General features: G+C 44.6%; 1 protein-coding gene across 2 annotated transcripts in view; it reads left to right on the top strand.

The window, feature by feature from the left end:
• Positions 1-18,773, top strand: part of Wipf3 (WAS/WASL interacting protein family member 3) — an 87,412-nt gene that overhangs the window by 52,595 nt on the left and 16,044 nt on the right. For both annotated transcript variants that reach the window (XM_076863671.2, XM_076863682.2), the window contains exons 3-7: positions 7,892-8,024; positions 10,349-10,480; positions 13,573-14,322; positions 17,479-17,628; positions 18,441-18,542. In XM_076863671.2, coding sequence (XP_076719786.2) covers positions 7,892-8,024; positions 10,349-10,480; positions 13,573-14,322; positions 17,479-17,628; positions 18,441-18,542 — 1,267 coding nt within the window. The remainder of the gene's footprint in view (positions 1-7,891; positions 8,025-10,348; positions 10,481-13,572; positions 14,323-17,478; positions 17,629-18,440; positions 18,543-18,773) is intronic.

An 18,773-nucleotide genomic window follows, 5' to 3' on the forward strand; every position in this document is an offset into this window, starting at 1 on the left:
CACTTGCCAGATACAAAATATATACCCCAAAGCCAGGTCCCCAGTGACCCACCTCCTCTAGCCACACCCTACCCTCTTTCAGTTTCCGCTCAGTCAGTCCCATCATGGCATTAATTCATTGAGTTAAGACTCTCGTAACCCAAGCTTTTCTCCTCTAAATCTCTTGCACTGTCTCACACATGAGCTTTTGGGGTACACCTCACATCCAAACCATACCAGAGCCCCTTGTTAATTCCCTTCCCCAGACACCAAAACTACCTCTATGTGCACACTAAAGTAGAGGAGGAGGTGGGTCTTCCCAAAAGCTTGATTACTTCAAATGAAAGAGGGGACAGAGCCATAAGTATCTTTGAGAGTTCAAACTTGGATGAGTGAGGAAGGCATTTAGCAAAAATGGGAATGCTGGTGCCATCAGCTGGAATTAAGGACAGTGGTGTTATTTCATGAATTTGCAAATTAATCAGTTGGGAGTGGGGCATGTTTCTTTCTTTTTATTTATTTATTTATTTATTTTGGAGGGAGATAGCACTTTTTGTCTAAAGTAAAAAGAAAATATAAAAGAAACCTCACCAGTTTTTGAGCTACTGTTCAAACTATGAATTCTTTATTATCTCTTCCTCATATTGTACCTTGACTCCTAGCCTCAGGCTCTTTTTTAAATCTATTTTTTAATCTTTGAATTAATGAGGTTGTTCTTTGCAGGTCCAGTGTGGGTTTTTTTTTTTTAAACCAAATTTTACTCATAATTTAAAATTTACACTTAAAAACCTGGGAACATTGCCACCATTGAAAACGAGAGTGATGACAAATTGAATTCTCACTTGCAAGGATAGAGTGGCCAAGGAATAGAAAGTGAGAGGACCATCTGGAAGAACCTGGGCTGTGAGATGCCCTCCCAGGACAGCAGATTCTTCTCCCACACCTGCATGTTGTGTGGGAGCCGTCGGTTGTCAGAGCCAAAGATCCAGGGTTAAGGCCTACATGGAATTCATGTCAACAAATACTGATAGATTGCTCATGTAGTTAAAAAAAAAAAAAAAAAGAAAGAAAGAAAAGCTGTCTTCCCTCATAATAGAAAGTGGCTTAGATCCTACTCTCAAAAACAAGAGACAAATATGTAAAGGCTGTAATATTGGACAAGATATAAATAGTGTCATAGAGAGCTACAAATGATGTGCTTTGGCAGTAGGAAAAGACTAATTGAGGAAGTTAAAAAAAAAAAAAAAGTCTTCGTAAACTGTTCTTGCTGTGTAGCTTACGAGGGAGGTAAAAGGTTTGGGAAATATGGCAGGGCTATGGTGAGGGCATTCCCAGAAGAGACAGGAGCCTGAGCACAGGCTGCAAAGCAGGAAACAAGAAACACCGGAACAATCTAGAATGGAGGCCTATCACAGCCTGGGAAGGCTACCTGGGGGCAGTATGAGTGGATTCCTCCTTTCAGTTAATAGTGGAGAGCCACAAGGGCATTTGGTGAAGGGAAATCAGGTGATTAGTGCTTTAAAGATGACCCTCTGAAGGCAATCTCAAAGGTGGATTGAGATTCTAGTTTTAGAGGCCAGCTAAGAAGGTTGGATCTAGAAAATAAATTATAAAACACACACATATAAACCTATATATACCCACAAATATATATAAATGTGTCTATGTATATATACTATAAGCACACACTTATGGAACAGCACACATACACACTCGTACACACATACATACATACACTCTCTGAGAACAAGATCCTGACAGTCGAACCCCTGCGGCCCCTGGCCCAGTCAACACTCATGTCTTAAACATCATTGGGTTACATCAGTAACTAAGTAGTTTTCTCTACTGATTTCTGTTAACCATCACTCAAGTCCCCTCTCTCCAGAAGTTTCCATGAACTATTTATAAATTTATTTTATCGTTTAAAACTAATATCCACCACATGAATTTAAAGATGTGTTTTTGTCTGATATCCAACCCACCACCTATATGTTTATTGCCTTTCTGAATCTGTAGCTCTACGATAGTTGGATCTCTAATCCCTGCCTCTAAACCTGGCCTTGCTGGCCTTGTTTATACATCTCAAATCCCTCTCTCGCCACACTCCTTCATTTCTACTCTTCTCATCCCTGACATTAATTCTCCTACTTTTCTAATTATTCCCTATTGAAGGGACCTTGAACTCATATTGGGATTTAAATTGCTAAAAATAAGTGATGAAATTTATCACCATAAGTGTAGTTTGTATCTAGAAAAGGATCGTCAAACTCTTTATAACACTAGTTGGAAAAATGCTATCATTCATAGGTACACGCAGGCTAGCAAGAGGAAATGGGGGTCAAGTCCAGCCAGTGACGTTAAGGGAGGACTTTGTGCTATTCTGAGTGAGGTGGAAAGCCATTGCAGGGCATGAGTGGAGTGACATGACCCAGAGGGCAGATGCTCTGCTGGGGGCAAGAGTTGCTCCCAGAGCATAGACAGGGCTCTTACCTGGCCTTCCTGGATCCACCGACTCCTTGGAAGACTGCCAAGAGATAAGTGTGAAAAGAGCAAAGAGCACAGCTTGTTCAAGCCAAGTTCTGTAGGTGAACTCCAGTGTGGAATGGAAAGTCTAAACTGGTCCCTAAAGTCCTAGGGGAAGCATGGGGATTTGAATGAATTCCTCAGAGCAGTGGGGATACAGCAAAGAGTGATGCAATAAATGATATGTCCCTTAAAAGGATCACTCTGGCTGCTGTGGAGGAGGGCAAGACAAGAGGCAGGAAGAGCAAGTGGTGGACTGCAGAGAGATTGGTGGGCTTCCTTAAGGCAGCATCACAGGGATGGAGAAGAGGGGCCAGATTCCAGAGAAATCACTCAGGAAAAAAGAACTGGAGTTTGGAATGGACTGGCTGCTGGGAACGAGATAGCAAGGAGGTGTGCCACACAGTAACAATCCAAGTTGTGCCAGAGGTTGAGATAAACTTAATGGGTGGGCTTTTTTTTTTTTTAACGGGTGTAAAGAACAGGATCAGACTCACCTACAGCCTGCAGCCCCAGTGAAAAGCTCCTAATTCTGCTTTACCTACAGATAAGAGAAGCAACACAGCATGAGGTAGCTCTACTCACAGGCCTATAGACACTTTGGTTTAAGACATCAGGCTTTAGAAAAGGAGGTTAAAGGGTTCATTCTTTTTGCTCATGGATTTGAATTGCAATTTGAAGTTCTAAAAATGAGACACAGAACTGTCAGATCCCAATATGCCTCATTCTTGAACAGCTTGACTTCTGTACATTTGGGACACAGGGAACATTCTGTCAGGCCCAACACAAGAGAGTTCATTTTTTTTTTTTTTTCTGAAAATATTTCAATCTCTATTCTGGATCCTGGGTTCCCTGTGTTCTACATAAAGACGGTAGCAGCAGGCAGGAGACTCCGCCATTCTGGCATGTTCTTGTGATTCAGACTTGGGAATGAACTGCAAGTGCCCTGGCTGCTGACACCAGTCTGTGTCAAGTGTGAGAAGGGGTAGGCTGAGGGCTGGGTGATGAGCAGGCCACGTGCCTGGAAACCGGGCACTGCTATTAGTTTTTTAACAGCCACCATGGAGACTGCGAGACTGAAACCGTATCAGGCTGACTGGGTTTAGATCATCTTTGAGAGCAATAACCTGCTTGATTTGGATCAGCTGGCTAGATTTGTATTAGCATTTGTCACAAAAACCAGGATCAGACAGATGCAGGAATGGCATATGGTGGCAAGGTGGCAAATAACAGGGGACGTGCATTTCAAACAGTATCGTGGCTGACTCATTTGTTGGAATGACAAGCCCTTATAAATGCAAAGACCTTATAACTTATCAAGATAAGAAGAAAGGCCTCTGGCCAATTTCATCTGACCCTTGGCTCTGTTAGTGCTGTCATTCGATTTCGGTGCTTCTAATCTTCTTACTGGCTCACTTCAAGTTTTCCCTCTTTACACTGAAGGGGATGAGCTAATGTGCATATTTTGCATCTTTTCGGATCCTGGGCTATTTCTTTTGAAGCTTGTTGTAGGGAAACTGAGTGAACCAAAGCTTCGTGTGGAACCCAGTCGATCTTCATACTCAATAATGTGGTTAACATTAGTTATCTTTGAAATGATGGCTTGATTTTGGGTTTTGGTGTAAATAGTTGCAGTGGGAAAAGTGTCCAGGCGTGGCTTTCTTTCCCTTTATGATATTTTTAGTGTAGTTACCAGTGATCAGGATTTGCAGAGAATAAAACAGCCAGGAATCTTCCATTCTGTTACTGCATCCCGTAACCACAGTAACAAGAATTCTTAGAGTTGTTGAAGAATTTTTGAAAAGGAAATTATGGATAAATATTAAGGATGGAGTAAGAACATATCTCATTGGGTACTATGATCTTCAATGTGAGAATGAAGACATCCTCTTGTAGAAAACCTATTAAGTCTAGATATATATGGACGCCTTAGTTACGCAGTTCATAATTCTTCTGTGCCTCACTGGAGAGGAGAGGGTGGAAGGATACCAGGTGAGGGGGAGCCCTCTAGAGGACAATCACCAAAGCAGACACTGGAGCAGGAAAAAACTAGAAGTACGGGAGAAGGAATGTTAAATTTAGGGCAGATCTGAACTGATGGTGTAAAGGTAATGTAACTTGCCATGTGCTTCTGCTGATGTTGTGGTGGAGCAAAATGGTGACTTTAGCAGCTTAAGAGCTGCCAGGCTGTGGTTTTGCACGCTGACCCACAGCAGCTCTACGTAGTATCATTTAACCATAGAAGCTTGCAGTGGCTAGCAGGTACCTGTCACTGAAAACCACAGCAGCAGAAGCAGGAAACAAAGCAACAGGGACAGAACGATCCCCTTAGTGCAGTAAAAGTCCCTAAGTGTATGAGCTAAGAGTCCCTAGGCTGTTGACAAGCTTGCACCCATATACAAAATATAGACTGCACCCTCCAATAGAACTGCACCAACTCCCTTGCCTTGATGTACCCAAAACCTGCTTATAAGGGGCTGAGGTTGTAGCTCAGTGGCAAAGCACTCGCCTCAAATGCGTGAGGCCCTGGGTTTAATCCCCAGCACCATATTAAAAAAAAAAAAAAAGTAAACAAAACTTGCTTATATACCAGAGTAAAAACCATGCTGTACTCAGGGCTCAGACTTTGGGAATTATCCCTCTGGGCTCTGGTGCTACTAATAAAGTGTTGCTGCCAGTTCTTGGTGTCCTGACCCTCATTTCCTGCCACATATAGAACATATTTATTAACAAATCGGTCATATAGCATCATCAGGGATTTATTGATGCATGTGCTAAGTAGGTACTAAAATAAAAATCATTATTTCCACTCCGAGTAATTCACAGCCCTAATCTGCAACACCTGGGATAGGCAAGGTCAGGAAGTGGGGTGCATTGTGGTAATAAATAGGAAATTGAGGGTGAGTTGGATGAGGGGACCCCTCTCCCAGGGATAGTGACAGGTAGGGTTTTCTCTGCATTCCAGGTGCTTCTTTAAATGGAAAAATGTGCCTTATAAACCCTGACCTGAGTTGGGCCATGAATATCATTATAACTCACTGCTGTTTATCTTATGCCCAAGAAGAAATTGATGAAGCACTTCCTCTCCTGTGTCCCTGACCATAATACACATAAGATTGTAATACCAAATTTATACCAAAAAATTAATACCCTGTTGGCAAGGGTTTTAGTATTTCTGTTGATCCCTTACTTATAAATAAAATGAAAGAAGAGTTTAAAAATCTTAAACTTTGCCGTGTAAAATGACTTCTGACATCAATGGTTTTAGAGGATATTTTTAGAGCATGTTGTATGGGAAATATCCTGCTGTCTGTGTGCGGTTAGATATTCATAGTATATATATCTATGTGTATATCTAAATCTATCCAATCAATTAGGGTTGGACCACTTGCTCACAGGTGCCTTAATGACCATCATTCATAAGCCCATCTCAAAAATCATATTTGTAGGAAATAAGATCCAGACAGTGAAGCTCATACCTGTCAAAGCCAGCATAAGATTCATAACCTGAGCTTAGTCAGCCAGTGAAATTATGGACTCAGCACATTTAAGCCCAAACCACAGTGGCCTTCACTTCTAGTCTGAGTCACTACAGGGCCCCTGAGTTTCTAGTCAGCAAGCCTGCTTTGCCATTTGTTGAAGAGAAAATAGTGATAGCAAGGATATATAAATTCCAGGTACATGTCAGGGGCCCTCCTAGGTCTCACATCTTCCCTGAAGACTGCTGGGCTGATACATGTGGCCATATCTGAACCCTCTGTGGTCTTCCTCTCTATGGGACTCAATGGGTGCTCTATCGTGTAATAGGTTGGCTAAACTCCTTGTGTGTTCATGACCCTGGCACATGTGCATGCCCTTGAGAGCAAGGACAATGTCTTACACCTCTTAAGTGTAGTTCATGCCTCTATTCATTCATCTGCACAGAAAATAATTATTGAACCTATCTGAGGCCAGGTCCTGTTCTACTCTTTGAGGATATACTAATAGAGAGTCCTTGGGGTTAATGAACATAAAACTCATAGCCAGAACCATGGAAAGATAACTATAAACTTGTATGCCCTGATAAACGTGACAAAGGAAAATGAAATATGACACTCTAAGACAGAAGAGTTCATGATCTTATTTAAATTTGGGAGCAGAAAAGACTCCAAAATGATAATATTTAAACTGAAACCCAGAGAAACATAGTCTTTTCTTCAGTAGGGACTAGGAAGTATTTCTTGCCTTGAAAAGTGTTTGATGGTCTCTAAATTCGCATGGCATTAACGTCCTAAGTACAGGGAATCTCCATGGCTGTGTCTCCCAATGCAGCCTCTCCCTCCCCTTTTGCCAACCTCCCACACCTTTTATCTGGAAGGAAAGCAGTTGGATCTCAGGACTACTTGCAGAATTAGGACAAAGTTGTTCTTACTAAGATACTTATGAAGCATTTCAGCAGTCTCTAGGACACATAAACTCAAGATAGAATGTGACCTTTATCACTAGTGTTGCAAAGTAAAAAGTATGTGGCCTTCAGGATTCAGCCCATTTAGAGTTGAATCCCAATCCCGTGACCTCCAAGAGATGGTTTCATAGACTCAGTTTCTTCCTCTGTGAAAGGGAGGACAAGGTCTCTTGAAACTCACAAGGATTCGTGAAGACTGATGTGACACATCCAGGCACAGAGCTATCAGTCACTCAGTCACTATAGCCCTGCCCCACCTTTCTCTGAACCTTCTGGGCCCCAGTTTCTGTGGAACCCCACAGTTCTTCTCTCTGCTCCAAAAATCACATGAAGATTGCTATCACTTCCCTCAAAACCGCTCCCAGAGTCCAAATTGGCTTCAGTTAAGAGACGTTAACAGGCCCATGATGGGCCACCTGGGCCCTAACCTTGGAAGGATGTGACCACCAAGGGACTGAGCTGAACACCTCAGTACTGCTCAGCGTAGTCTAGAGCCAAATGGTGCAGGAGCATCTCCCATCCACAAGGTAGGGGCAGTCTAGGATTTGGTCCAGGGGTAACCTAGGGACACCAAGCAGAGTAATCATTCAGAACCTGGAAGCAGGAAGTAGGGACGCACAGATGGAAGCCCAAATGTGTGGGTGCAGCTTACCAGGAAGCGGGGAAAGGGGCTATGATTGAGGTTCTCCTTGAAGCCTCCAGGACTTTATGCACAAGATGGGCACTTGGCTTGAGACTTCTAAAAGAAAGAGTCCATTCTAGGCTTCAGGGAGAGAGGTGTGGGCGGGGGTGAGGCAGTCTCCAGTGATAGCTGCAGGTAACTGCCTGGACGAGGTCAGCTTTGGGGAGGGGGTATGGAAGTAGGAGAGCTCCCAGCACTCTGGCCGTTCTGCTCCTCTGTGAAGGTTACATGCAATTATAGTCAAACCTCTTCCTCTTTTACAGGTCAGCACTGACACTTCAGGCTTGAGGAAGCCAGATCCGAAAGGTCGGAGTGCCCTGTTGGCTGATATCCAGCAAGGAACTCGCCTACGAAAAGTCACACAGATCAATGACCGCAGTGCCCCACAAATCGAGAGTAAGCAAGCAGTTCAATCAGGCCTACCGCAAGCCCAGGGCAGGGGCACAGGGCAGGGCACAGCCACAGTCCCCTGGCTGGGTTGCATTAGTGATGCAGTACACACCAGGCCATCTCAGACCTGTTCAGTGGACAGGCAGATGGGCAAGAGAGTGAGATGTTTTAGAGTGCATCTTCCATCACTTTTCAAAGGCTAAAAGTTAAAAAACAAAACAAAGCAAAAATCCCACGGTGGCTTAACTTTTTTATCCATTGTATAAAATACATATAACACAATTTACCAATTTTACCATTTTAAAACCTTTAGCGGCATTTACTATATCCACAATGTTGTTGGAACCATTCCCTCTATCTAGTTCCAGAACATTTTTATTACCCCAAAAAGAAAATCCTGCACTCATTAGCAGTCACTCCACTCCTCCCAGCCCAGCCCCTGGCAGTCACTAACCTACTTTCTGTCTCTATGGATGTGCTTATTCTGGTTTTTTCATAGGAATGGAATCATGTCCTCTGTGGCCTTTTGGTGACTGGCTTCTCTCAGGCCAGCATTTTCAAGCTCCATCCATAATACAGTATGTGTCAGTACTTCAGCCCTCTCACACAGTTTCGTCTTATGGATGTACCACATTTTGTGTGTCCATCATGGGGTAACATAAAGATCCCTTACCCTGTGCCAACATAGTCCTCAAACTTAACTATAGGCGACAAAGCTCTCAACTGGAGTTTTTGTTTTTCACAAGGAAAAAGATGTGTTCAAAATTCTATCTCACAAGATCATATGACTGTAGCCTTCTGTCTTCCAGAATATAATAGGAGCCTGTGTGCAGGTCAGATAACTCACGTTGAATTCTGCTTCTGCCACCAGGCAAATCAAGGGGCCTCTTGTTGTTTTTTGTTGTTGTTGTTTTTTGTTTTGGTACTAGGAATGAAACACAGGCTCTATCACTGAACTACACCCCTATACACCCCAAGCCCCAGGGAACTTCTTTGAGGCTCGGTTAGCTCATCTGCAAAATGAAGGAGATAATAATACCTGCTCTTTTTTCTACGGGGGGGTAGTGTTCAGATTATGGAAGATTGAATTATTTAATAATGTAAGGTAATGGGTCTTTATATATTTTGCAATGATGTGCATGATGGTCCTAAAGCTAATCCTAAAAACACAATTGTGTCTCATATGATAACACACAAAGACACTTTCTTTGAGGGGGGCAGTACTGGGGATTGAACTCAGGGGCACTCAACCACTGAGCCACATCTCCAGCCCTATTGTGTATTTAATTATTTAGAGACAGGGACTCAATGAGTTGTGTAGCACCTCACTTTTTCTGAGGCTGGCTTTGAAAACACGATCCTCCTGCTTCAGCCTCCTGAGAGGCTGGGATTACAGACACGCGGCATCACACCCAGCCAAAGACATGTTTTTAAAAAAGGGTTTTCAAAATTGATTATAATATAAATTAGTTTCCATTTAGATCCACTGTCTACTTGGCTATGCTCAATTAACAAATTAATCCATTTTGTTGGAACACCCCACTTCATAATGACTCCAGTAAGTAATGTATATTAATACTCAGAATAATCTGTCTACTTTCAGCCACCAGTGGGCACTGTGTCCTAACTTCTCCCTGCATAATAGCTTCAGGCTATAAATACATTCTGTCAGTGATTTTTGCCTCCACTGAATATCTTTTCAGGTTCTGCAATTGGTAATCACACACATCTCAAAGGCTAGAGTTAGTGATGTCCAAGCTTTCAGGCTTCCTGTTTTACAGAAGAAGTTTAGGGAATCATAGGGTGGGCCCAGTGTCTGAGAACCCAGGGGAAGGAAAATTCTGAAGTAGAAATCATTGCAGACCTTCACTTTCTGCTTGTAGTTCTGGTCAACCCACTGTGGACAGCAAGTTAAGATGGTGGGCTGAATCAAATCCATAGGTTTTCTTTGTCTAGTCTTCCCAATGCCAAGCTGTGAATAGGACCAACTCTACACCTTCTGTGTTTAGGTTTTCTAATTTGCAGTGTACTGCTGATTCCCCATCAGCATCCAGCAAATGGATAGAATTCAGGTCCCTTTGTTTGGTCGCCTTTCAGGGCGGCTGGCCACAAATGGTTAGCTCTGTGACAGGGCTGGAGAGGGCAGCAGACATATGTAGGCACATGAGTCTGCCGAGTATCAAGGCAGAGGCACCTGGGGAAGATGCTGAGTGCAAGGGCGACACTGGAAAGAAGACAATGGGACACTGCTGAGACGTGTCAAATCCCAGAGTGAGAAGGAACTGCTCAGCTCTGCTCACACATTTCACCACTTGCTCTTCTCTTTGAAGGTTCGAAAGCAAGCAACAAAGAAGGAGGAGGCTCTGCCAACTCCCGAGGAGGAAACACACCCCCAGTCCTGGGAGATCTCTTCGCTGGTGGCTTTCCTGTGTTGCGACCAGCAGGCCAGAGGGATGTAGCAGGTAAGGAAAAGTTTGGACTAGCTACATCATAGTCTAAATCTTCTTAACTCATGGAACCAACTGGGCAATCCACATGTGACCAGTTGGTTCCACATGTGCCCAGGGACATGTGTTTTATAAACAGTCATATTAGAGATCATGTATTTGGAAAGTTAAACACTGGAAGTTTCTAAAGCACAGAATTGTTCATGAGGGATCTTTCAAATCATCATCCTAACTAAACTGTTGTAATAATTGAAGAGCAACTTGTATTATTTAGCAATGGTGTAATGCTTGCCCAGACAGAAGGTGCAAATCCTAATAGATCATCATAATGACATCACTGTGGACTCACTAGAGATGCATGAGTTGTAATGGTTTTCATTCATTGTATCAATTAGACGTTGCTATATAACAGAACACAGAGACTTAAGAGTTTTAAATGACCATTTATTATTTAGCCTATAATTCTGTGGGTTAGCAATGTGGAATGATCTCAGCTCTACTCCCTCAGCATCTGCAAACCTGCAGGTTAGGTAGGTGGCTTTCCTTTATCTTAGATTTCTCCTGTTTTTCCTGTCTCTGAGGCTCAGCTGTAACCACTGGCTTGACTCACCTCAGGTCCACGTGGTCTCTCAGTCTCCAGCAGGCTGCTCAAGGGCTTGTTATCATGGTGGTGGCAAGGCTCCAAAATAAAAGGAAGATGTGTATAAAGTCACTTGAGGCTTAGTCTTGGAAGCTACTGAGAAGTAACTTGGAAGGCTAGGAAGTGTTAATTCCTATCACATCCAAAGCAAGTGACAAAGATGTGGAAATAGACTTCATCTCTTGATATCATATTCAATCATATTAAAAGGTTATGTTAATAGTCAATCATATTCAAAGATTACAGAATTAGGCATGAGAGGGTAATTTAGGCCATTATTACAATCAGTCCATTGCAGTTATGTGTGCTTTAGCGGGCAATGCATGTTTTAAAACTTTTGCATTCAAATTGGGCATATATATATATATATATATATATATCAATCATAAGAAAAAAAAGTGATTTCCTACTATTGTGCTCTTTAGCCAACAAGATGAATAAACTCCAGGGATATCACTGACCCAGAGACTGTCAGGCTCCAAATATTCCTGGTACCTGATCTTCCACCACATGAGCAGGAAGCAGAGGATTTTTGTACTCAGAGGATTTTTGACTCACTTTCAGGGTTTTTGAATCTTGGATTCACGATGTTTTTAATCATTTAAAAAGTTTGTATTGGTTATTCAAGAGTAGGCTCTGCTTTTTAAATTTATGATTCTTTTAAATTTCACTTGGCAACTGGGCATCTAGGTAGACCCTGACTTATTTAGGGAGCTGCCTGGGTTTTCTGTCATCATCTCTGTAAACTATGGGAACAGGTTTCAGAACTTTTAGGCTGGATTCTCTGTGCTGATCCCTGCCCTAGACATCATATAAAATATAGATCTTGTCCCTGGAAAGACCAGGTAGGGGCTTTCTACTCCTGGGCATAGGCAGCCAGCTGTTCTGGCCCCTGAAATTAAGTTAATTCCTCACGACAAAGATATGTCTTCCAGAATCTCCTCAAAGAAAATCTTCAACACAGGGATGACACCACCACCTGCCTTAAGAACAACCAAGCTCTAGTAGTATTGCCCAGGTGACTGTCACATCATAGCCAGAGGGCTACCAGTGGGAAAACCCAGACACCATACTCCTGCCCACTTATCTTCTTCTCCCAGGGGCACTTCTTCTATGCCTTTGGCCTAGCTTTTGATATCAAGTCCTTCAGGAATGATTTGTACCCAGTATGGGGGAAACACTGGAGATTCATATGGGATGAAAAGCTCCAGAACCCCTCACTGGACACTGGGGTTTATAATCTGAAATAAAAGCTGCCCCTATGCTGCAGCACCCAGGAAGTTGTATGTGTGAGAAGCAAGCATTTTTTCAAGTGTTTTCCACATATTGCCATAACGTATAGGGGTAGTGAAAAAGGGGAAAGTGTGTTCCCCAGAACTCCAAATACAGGAGGGACTGTATTTGGAATAAATATTTGAATATGCCTCCTGAAAGGACAGTGACAGTCCCTCTGACAGTGACCTCTCTTAAAATCATATTTAAACAATGATTGCAGAACTTCAGTGCATTAAGCAGGAAGAGGAACTTTTTTCTCCTTAGCAAGAGGCAAGGGAGGGGGAAGAAGAGCATCAGCACTGTGGTGCAAGGTTGTATCAAGAGTCAGAGCTCCCTCCAAGGACCCCATATCCATCCCAGTCCTCCATAAAGTCCACCAAACACAAAGGAGCAATTTGTTGTTGCCCCTGAGTTTAAGAGGTATTGGATTTCAATGATGTGGTTGGCCTGAGGTTGTGGCTCAGTGGTAGAGTGCTTGCTAGCATGTATGAGGCCCTGGGTTCCATCCTCAGCACCACAGGAAAATAAATAAATAAAATAAAAGTACTGTGTCCAACTACAACTAAAAAATAAATATTTTTTTAAAAAATGATGTGGTTAAGGAGACACATAGAGGATGAGAAATTCAGAGATCAGGAAACAGCCAGCCCTTTGAAAATTAGAGTAAGTTTTTGGGAAAGAGGGCTTTGAACTCTTAGAGGCCATGTAACTAGGAGGTTCAAGGTCATTGGACCTGGAATGTGGAGGACAAGTGTTTCCCTGCTGATTTCCCTTATGCATTCAGGGAATCATGAATTTTATGTTTGCAATATAGAAACAAAGGATGTCCTTGTTCATAAAAGGCCAGCAGTGAGGAAAACCTCCCTAGCCAGGTGTTTGGGCTTGGTATACCTAAGGATCCAAACCAGAGCATAAGGGCAACTGCACCTGGCAGGTAAAGGTGGATGAATGTGAGATGAGGAAGGGCACAGGTCAGAGCAGTCCTGCGTCCTGGGCTGGAAGTGAGAAGGCTACTGGCAGGTGAGAACAGAATAGTAAGATTAGGGTCTGACCTGGGCGTGTCTGGAAGGACAGCTCCTTGATGCTCAGAAGGACCTTGGCGCTCATCCAGCTGGTCCCAGGAGCCACCCACAGGCTTGAGCTTCTTCCTTTCTCTGTTGTGGAACTAACCCAGAATTTGTTTCATTTCTAGGTGGCAAGACAGGGCAGGCCCCTGGTTCTCGAGCGCCTTCTCCCCGGCTTCCCACCAAAACCATTAGTGGCCCGCTTAACCCCCCTGCATCTCCCAGGCTAGGCAATGCCTCTGAGGCCCAAGGCGCTGCCAGGATAGTCCCTCCTCGCCCCAATGTGCCCGCCCCACCTCCACCTCCTCCGCCCCTACCTCCACCTCTACCACCGTCTTCCCCCACCAAGGCCTCACTGGTGTCCCCACCCGGCCTACCGACCAAAGGGAGCTCTCCTGCCATTGCACCCACTGTCCCCTGCCCTCCTCCGCCTCCACCTCCGCCCCTTCCTCCGACCCCACCCCCTCTGCCCCCGGCCTCCCTACTCAGTGACAAGGCCGTGAGGCCTCAGCTGGCCCCCTTGCACCTCCCGCCCATCCCGCCCCCGCTCCCTCTCCTCCCACCCTGTGGGTATCCAGGACTCAACGAGGAGCCTGCCAGCCCCGCGCAAGAGGTGCCAGAGCCTCCCGCCCCGCCGCCGCCGCCCCCGCCGCCGCCCCCACTCCCCCTGTATGCTTCCTGTTCGCCCAGGGCTTCGGCGCCAGCGCCTCCCTGGCCAGGCGCTAACAACAGCAGCGAAACCCCTCCCCCGCTGCCCCCCAAGTCCCCCAGCTTCCAGGCCCAACAGCAGAAGGCCAGCGCGCAGGGCTTGCCCGCACCACCTGGCCCTCTGGGACCTCAGCCGCTCCTGCAGAAGAGGAGGATCTGCAGAGGCCCAGGTAAAGCAGCCCAGACCGCGGAGCCCCGTGCAAACCGTGGGGTGGCTCCAATCTCAGAATCTTGTTTTAGTCCAGAGCTACTCAGTGCCTCTGGGTAAAACCTTGTCCCTCTATGGGACTTTATTGTTGGAAGTTTTCATTTTAGAGACGCAAACCAAGGGCCAGGGGGACTGGGAGACTTGTCCCAGATCCTGCAGAAGGTAAGGGAGGGATTCTGGCCATGATCCTCTTGCCACCACTGGCTGGGACCCTGGACAACCACCTAGCTGTCTGTGTGTCCTTCTCTGTAAGATGGGGACAGCAATCTTTCTACCTCCTGGGGTTGTTGTAAAGATGGAGGCCTTGTATGTGTTGTGCTTGGAACAGGGAATAGCAAGTGAGCTCTAGAGAAGAGTTTTGTTTTTTCTATGGACTTTCTATCTCCAGATCTACTCCTCGGGAGGGGCTTGTTTCCCAGCCCAGGTCTCTGGTTTAGTCTTCTCCTGAGTTATTCCAGTCTGGCTCCCAGCCTGAATCTTCACTGGCCCTCAGCAGATTGGATTCACATTCTGCCATTTGGCAGATTCTCAGCTGACTGGAGAAAACGGGGCCTGTATCTTTAGCCAAAAAGCAAAAGTAATTCTTCACCTACAGAGCAGAGAGGATTGTGAATTGAGTGTTGATGGCTCATGACTTACTTCACTGGTCCCTGTGGTGGTAGACTTCATGCACTGTTGACGCCTTTCCACACAGAAGGTGCCACCACACATCCATACACACCTGCATTCACACACACAACTCAAACACAACTACACGCACTCTCTCAGCTTTACACACAAACACCCTAATAAATGCATACTCCATACACACACCCATGTACATACTCACTTAACACATATACAACTCCCCCACACACATATCCATGCACATATTTTTTGTTCTGTCAGTAAATCTTTCGATGCAGAAAGTTTCTTAAATGTATTTACTTAAATTAAAAACAATGCCAGCTTATTGTGGAGCAAATAGAAATAATATTGCCTAGAGATGAAAACTGTCATTTGGATGTCATTTTCATTTTTTTTCTGAATACATGTACATTTACATGCTTAATACCATTTTGTACTTAAAATTTTTTATTTTTATTTGATACTATATTAAAAGCAGTTTTGTCAAATTATTAAAATGTATAAGTAAATTAAAATGATAATGAGTACATATATTTGATTCCCTGTTTTTGTTATTATGAATAACAGTGTAGGAAATACTTTTATAGAGAATTTTAGTCCATACTTTGGATATTTTTTATTTTTTAATTAATTTATTTTTTTTCTTATGTGGTGCTGACGATTAAACCTAGTGGTTCACACAAGCAAGGCAAGCACTCTACCACTGAGCCATAACCCCAGCCCTACTTTGGATATTTTTTAAAGGATAGGTTTCTAAGAGAGAATTCCTAGCACAAAGGGCAAGGATATTTTTAAGACTGTTGAACAGAAGAGATAAGGTTTTAATCATTCTTCTTTCAACTGACTGGTCACCAGGAGGCCCAGCATTGAGAGTGGTGAGCCCCTCTGGTATCTGTGATTTTAAATGTCCATGATGGAGTGGAAAGAAAAACATGTCTTGGATTTGGAGAGATTTGAGTTCAGATCCTGGGTTCCCTGCATACTCCTGTGAAATATGATGCCAGTTGCTTGGGTTTTTTGTTGTTGTTGTTGTTGTCTGTTTGTTTGTTTGTTTTATCTTGATTTTTTTTTTTAAACTCTGACAAGTAGGAATAACAACAGCACCTTTAACAGGGCATTGCTGTGACTATGTGGCGAGGGCTTGAGCGTGGCTGGGGCGGCAGCCTGTTTTTTCCTTCCTTCCTTCTCCTTTCCCACAAGGAGGGGCAAGTTCCCATCCAGAGGAGGATCAGCAGTCTCTTTAGCCCTTTAGTCTCCTTGTGTGATCAAATAACTCCTAGGTGCCTAGGAAGAGAAGAGTAAGAGAAAGACACCTGGGACAGTCCCTTTGGGCAGACCCTGCAGGGAAAGCAGGAGCTCGGAGGGCACCACTCTGCTGCTGCTGCTGCTGCTGCTGGAACCCCCACCTGCTCCAGAAGGCTTGCCTGGCCTCTCCCTTGGTGTCTTTGGACGTGAACTTGATTTCACTTATAAAATGGGGGTAACTTCTACTTCAGCTCAACTTGGGAAAAGGGAAAGAAGTTGTAATTGTAAGCAACTAGCACAGGGAACGGTGGTGTACTGGCAAAGTGATGGTGGCAATGTCATTGGGGAAATAAGCAGCAGTGGGGTACCTGTAATGAGGAGCCAGGACACTGGGCTGTAGACTGCCAAGGGTCCCACAGACTAGCACATGTGACCAGGGAAAGCTTGAGGGTGTAGGTTGGATTTGAGTTGGGCCTTGGTGGTCGGGAAGGATCCAGGTTGGTCCTGAAGGAGAATAAGCAGATTGCAATGCAGAAGAGCTGGTGAGGGCAGAGCCCAGTGGGAGCAGAATTTGAGGGTAGGAACATGCCCCTACAACCCATTCTTCTGGCCTCCCTCTGGGCCCTCACCTAGCAGCTACCTTTGCTGTTCCTACCACTCTGTAGTGGGGCCATTCCTTGGGCTGTACCATCTTTCTTTTGTGGGGGAGTATCTTGGGATTGAACTCAGGGGCACTCAACCACTGAGCCACATCTCCAGTCCTATTTTGAATTTTATTTAGAGACAGGGTCTTACTGAGTTGCTTAACATATTGCTTTTCCTGAGGTTGGCTTTGAACACACAATCCTCCTGCCTCAGCCTCTCAAGCCGCTGGGATTACAGGCATGCCCTACCATGCCCAGAGGGCTGTACCATCTTATAATGAGGGTCATCATTAATATTTTCACAACTATGGAGCACTTATTGTATACCACTTGACTGAAATCAATTCATTTAGTCCTCTCAGTCCTAGGAGGTATGTGTCCTAGTATTCTCATTTTACAGATAAGAAAACTGAGGCACAAAGAACCTATTATTTGTCCCAATGAGAGAATTGTGATTCAATCTCAGTTTGGCTCAAGCAGTTGCCCTTTTAATCACTATATCATATTATATCCAGAGATCTAAACATCTAATCTCTCACATAAAGTTATAACATCACTGTCCCCATTCCTAAATCTGAATGCCCTGTCATCTTTCCCATAAGGGACCAGTGGGGGAAAGCTAAATCCACCTCCAGCACCTCCTGCAAGATCACCCACCACTGAGCTTTCAAGCAAGAGCCAGCAGAACCCTGCCTGGACCCCCACCCAGCAGCCCGGAGGTCAGCTGCGGAATGGAAGTGTGCACATCACTGGTAAGCAGGATGCACACCTGGAGGGCTGGTGCCAGTGAGGAAGTGATTTTCCCTGGCCCCTGGAGAGAGCTTACTGTTTCCCAATGAACTGTGGGCTCACACAAATACAGGACAGCCTACAGGGCCTGTGAAATAGGGTTTCTTTCACCACTTTCACTATAGTTTCAGGGCCTACTCTTAGACTTCTGACTCAGATTAGAGAACAGAAAGAAAACCAGCATTTGAATTCTCTCTTTCTGTGTATGTCTGTCTCTCTCCATGGAATCTGAGAGACCAGAGTGCCAGAGAGACCAGAGTGATTTGGATAAGGGCAAGGAGTGGGTGGAAGGCCCACGAGGTAGGGGGACAATTGGAGCAAAACTATGGAAGTAGGAAGTTAAAGGCACCTGGAGTTGGATGTGACTGCAACACCTCTGCCCCCCTTCTGTGTGCTGGGCTGTGGTCAGACACAAGACCCAGCTCAAAAGGCAGGAGTCAGCCCAGGAAAGGGAGACTTGACCACTCCTCTTCTCTCCCCAGGAACTCACTTCTGCCCCCTAAGGAGCTTCCTTAAGATGTTAGTTGGAGTCAGTTTGGTGGGTGATGGGAAATCACTGTTGATCTCACTCTACTTCCCCTCCTCCCAGCCAAGCAGTAAAGCTTGAAAGGTGGATGGATGTCTTGGGGGGAATAGCCCTCCCATCAACACCTTTGGACAGAGCAAGCAAGCAGAACACAGTGCATTTGCTTAGAGTGGCGTGTGTTCTCCTGGAGCGATCCAACGTGGGACCTGCCGTAACCCAACTAAACTTTACCATTTCCCACATGTGCAGATGACTTTGAGTCTAAATTCACGTTCCATTCTGTGGAAGACTTCCCCCCTCCGGATGAATACAAACCATGCCAGAAGATTTACCCCAGCAAGGTCCCCCGAAGTAAGTATTACCTTGACAAAAAAAAAAAAAAAAAAGACTTCTGGCTTTTCCTGACACTCCTAAAGTAGGTGCTCAGTGTGCATTGATTGACCAGAGACTGCCTGAAGGGTGACATCATGATTTTATTGTCCTGCTGCAAGGATACAGTGTGTTTATATTTAATCAGAACATGTATTTGTCCTTGCACATAAGAGTTCATTTGGAGATTTTGTTTTTATTTTTGTTTTTTGC

This window comes from Callospermophilus lateralis, chromosome 1 (assembly GCF_048772815.1).
Source record: "Callospermophilus lateralis isolate mCalLat2 chromosome 1, mCalLat2.hap1, whole genome shotgun sequence".
NCBI classification, from domain to species: Eukaryota; Metazoa; Chordata; class Mammalia; order Rodentia; family Sciuridae; genus Callospermophilus; species Callospermophilus lateralis.